Source organism: Morone saxatilis, unplaced genomic scaffold, assembly GCF_004916995.1.
Source record: "Morone saxatilis isolate NCDOM2014 unplaced genomic scaffold, NCSU_SB_2.0 Contig5, whole genome shotgun sequence".
Taxonomy (NCBI): Eukaryota; Metazoa; Chordata; class Actinopteri; family Moronidae; genus Morone; species Morone saxatilis.
In genome coordinates this window covers 4,106,499-4,110,006 of record NW_023340095.1, presented here as the reverse complement: position 1 = coordinate 4,110,006, position 3,508 = coordinate 4,106,499, and the positions used below count along the sequence as shown (strand labels likewise).

At 40.3% G+C, this 3,508-nt stretch overlaps 2 protein-coding genes across 2 annotated transcripts in view; one reads left to right on the top strand and one right to left on the bottom strand.

The window, feature by feature from the left end:
- Positions 1-3,508, bottom strand: part of LOC118339135 (CCR4-NOT transcription complex subunit 9-like) — a 4,723-nt gene continuing 1,215 nt past the window's right edge. The window contains exons 3-8 of the mRNA XM_035676678.1: positions 3,283-3,398; positions 2,934-3,043; positions 2,725-2,834; positions 2,351-2,449; positions 2,157-2,248; positions 1-899 (exon numbers count right to left, since the gene is read on the bottom strand). Coding sequence (XP_035532571.1) covers positions 731-899; positions 2,157-2,248; positions 2,351-2,449; positions 2,725-2,834; positions 2,934-3,043; positions 3,283-3,398 — 696 coding nt within the window. The 3' untranslated portion in view covers positions 1-730. The remainder of the gene's footprint in view (positions 900-2,156; positions 2,249-2,350; positions 2,450-2,724; positions 2,835-2,933; positions 3,044-3,282; positions 3,399-3,508) is intronic.
- usp37 (ubiquitin specific peptidase 37) overlaps positions 2,090-3,508 on the top strand; it is a 14,381-nt gene continuing 12,962 nt past the window's right edge. The window contains exons 1-2 of the mRNA XM_035676673.1: positions 2,090-2,464; positions 2,831-2,950. The gene's annotated coding sequence lies outside the window, so the exon portion shown is untranslated. The remainder of the gene's footprint in view (positions 2,465-2,830; positions 2,951-3,508) is intronic.

Sequence of the window (3,508 nt, the reverse complement as noted above, 5' to 3'; positions counted from 1 at the left end):
GAAGATTAAAAAGTCTTATTTGAAACACAAAAAGGAAAAGAGTAACAGCTCCTACTATGAAGTGGAATGTTACAGAAAGTTACAGTGATAAACGGGAAAAGACCAGAGCTGACCGATAATTCGGAAGAGCCAATATTAACAATCAATACTGGCTTATCTTTGATACATCAGCAGTGATATGTTGACGGACATCTAGATAGTACTTGAAATGCAGTTAACTTCAGCAATAAATGTTTTACAGGCTGCATTTTATTGTACATTTGGCCATTTTTAAAATTATTTCAAGTTGCATGTATTTTTCTGTTACTTGTAATTTTGAGTAAACTTTGCTGTTCAAAAATGACTTATTGTTTTGATAGTGAAGATGTTTAACAGTACAATATCAACCCCCAGACAAATCTTTATTACAACTCTTTATAAACCAAATTTCAGGGATCTTGCCAAAATATCATAAACAATTTCCAGTCAGTATATCATTATTGTAAATCCACTTTCTACTACCTGCTATCTGGTTCTTAAAACACAGAATTTCAGTTGTGATAGTGACCCCATGTGTGGAGGTGACATACTGGTGTACATTAATCCATCTATCCAAAAGCAAAAAAAAAACCTTCCTCTATTATGTCCTTGAATTTGCAGGCAGTCTTAGCACCACATTTGACAAAATACAAAATCTAGACAGTGATGCGAGAGTCCCTCTGTGTCAGCTGTGAAACACACTTTGTCCCCGTCACTGCGGAGCCAGTGGGATGCCTCTGGCGTCTGTGACTTGTCCCTCCTGCAGGTTCTTGACCAACTGTGCCAGCCAGCGTTTGGTGGTGGTGTCGTCCTTCAGCACCTGGGCAAAGGTGCTGTCTTTCAGCTGGTCGGGCAGACACTGACGCAGGGCTTCTCTGGCTCTGAGGACCACATGACACAAATCAGTAACTTTTCTGTCAACAGCATCTTGTTAGAAAGCAGAAAGCTTCTAATGTTGGTGGCTTCCAAATGGCAGTGAAAGGTAAACATCTTTTAAAGCAGGGGTCTTCAACATTTCAACAAGGAACCCTTATAAAGAGAAGGAGGGCCCCCCCAAATACCGTATAAAATTAAACTGGGCCTACAATAAAATGGAGGGTGGCCTATAGTGCCATGTATGAACATACCTTGATATCATGTATACAATAATAAGCTATTAAAATAATGATTAACAGATTCATATATTTATGTTTTTTCTTTGGATCTTGTTAATGGTATTTTCAGCCACACCTATATTTTAAAAAATTAAAAAATTCATAATATTAATCAATATGATTAAATAGGTGATATTTAATTATATTATATTAGGTGATAATCCTCCTGCAGTAACAGTTACTCCCCCTAGTGGTTGCAACCTCTGCTGAAGAGAAGAAAGCACAGCCTCTCTTCCAAAATGTGATTTCCTTAATATGCATTATTCAGATTACTTAAAGGGATATCAGCTACAATGGGATTCATATTTTAGGTTGCTGAACTATATTGGTAAGCTTCACGCTTCCTGCAGGAAACTGGTCAGAGGAGTTCTCTTTGTTACACATGGTTGATACAGCTTTGTGCTCGTCTTTAAAATAACTTCACTGATTCATTGATGCAAACACAAATTCACCAGATCAATATATATCGTTACACTAACTTCAACTCCATGCTGACTTTATTGGTCAAATGTATATCCAGCTGCAGGTTATCCAACTATATGCAGCCTGCTGTTTGATTGTGTCTCTCCTTCATCTGAATTTTCCCATATGAAAACTTTATTTCCAACCTGGCAATGTGCTGCCCAGATAACCTAAATAATGATGTAACTGATCAGTCAGTCAATGTCCCCTGCTGAGCTAAATCAAACTCCACCAGGAGAAAACCCTGTTATGTCTCCGGGCCGAAACCAGCAGGCTGAAGGACAGTTTCTTCCACCGGGCCATTTAACTGACAGTCACCACACACTGTATTTATGTCATGGCTCCTCCTAGTGGCAAGTACTGATCATCAAATTCTTCAGTGATTTTCTCTTCCCAGTTTTGAGCTTCCACAGGGTCACAAGGGACTGGAGCTCATCTTACAGGTCAACACTCAGTGAAGAGCCGAAGTTAAAGCAGTCGACCACATACAGGATACAGTGCATGTGTACGACGCTGCCCTACCTGAGATTATCCGACAGGCGAAGGTAACAGCGAACAACATGCTTCAATAGGCGAGCGGATGGTTCTTTAGACAGCTGGAGAACCATTTTTCCCTGCAAAGAAAAAGATGTAAACATGTGACTGATATTGCGTCTCCTTTTATAACCGATAGTGGCACACTGTGCAGAGAGACTAGCACGGTAAGGGACACTTACAAGGATCATGGCCACGTGGGAGAAACGTTCATACGTCTGACATATATAAGCCAGCCCTGTGTCATCCAACAGGATCTTCTGCAGTATGAATGTAGCAACCTGCCAAACAAAACGGTGAGATGTTACCTGAAGTTACAGCCCTGTTCGTCACTAAAGCTCTTAGTTAATATATTATTGTATTCTTTACAAATTAAGAGGGACAATTAAACAGTGATACATGCAACAAGCAACAGTTTGGGAGCAATAACTGGTATTAGAGCTGGACTTCTTTGGTTTAAAAAAAGAAAAGAAAGGAAACAGACTGAGGAGTTAACCAGTGTAGCTGATAATGAAGTTAGGGGACCGTTTTAAAAGCAGCTGGAACAGTTCAGTACCGTCTTGGAGAGCTCACTCCCTGACTCCATGATGCGGAGACATAGTGGGATGATTTCAGTGGTGAGGAGGAAGTTAATCACTTCTTGTTCGTCTGTTTTCACCAAGGCGCCTGCAGTAAACACAGAGAGACAGATGATGAAGACACAGTTCTGTGGAAATTAACCTCAATCAAGAAATAAAAACACCTGAGCAGGAGTAAAAAGGTTACCTATGACTCCGAGGCTGGTAAGTCGCAGGTACTCAAACGGTCGTGTTTTGCTCACAGTGTGTAGAAAAGGGTAAAGGAAGAGAGGGATGTGAGCAGCGAGAAAAGCTGACCTGGTAGGGAACAAAGAAGTAAAAGCATTTTAAATCATCGTGACCAGACCTGTGCAACACATGTTCCTGTGTCAATAAAAAGCGTCTGATAAACAAGTCGGTTCTTTTCAGGCTCACAAGAAACACACAAATCCTTCAAACAAATGTAGTTTGGCAACTTTTTGACTGTGTTCGCCATCACTAACATTAAAAGACAAGTCAGTTACTGCAGTTTTTCCTTTAACCGAACCTCCCATTACCTCGTCTCTGGGTGTGAGGCGACACACTGCAGAAGAGCCAGAGCATTACACACTCTGTTAGACTGGTGAGCTGTAAGCGTAGGGGGGTTTATCGATGGATAGATGTTCACTATTTCCTAAAAAGAGAAAAGAAAGAAGATAACAAGAGCAATCAGTTAACCGTAAATATAACAAACATAATAAACATACACACAGGGATGCACGATATATCGGCATTAATATCGGT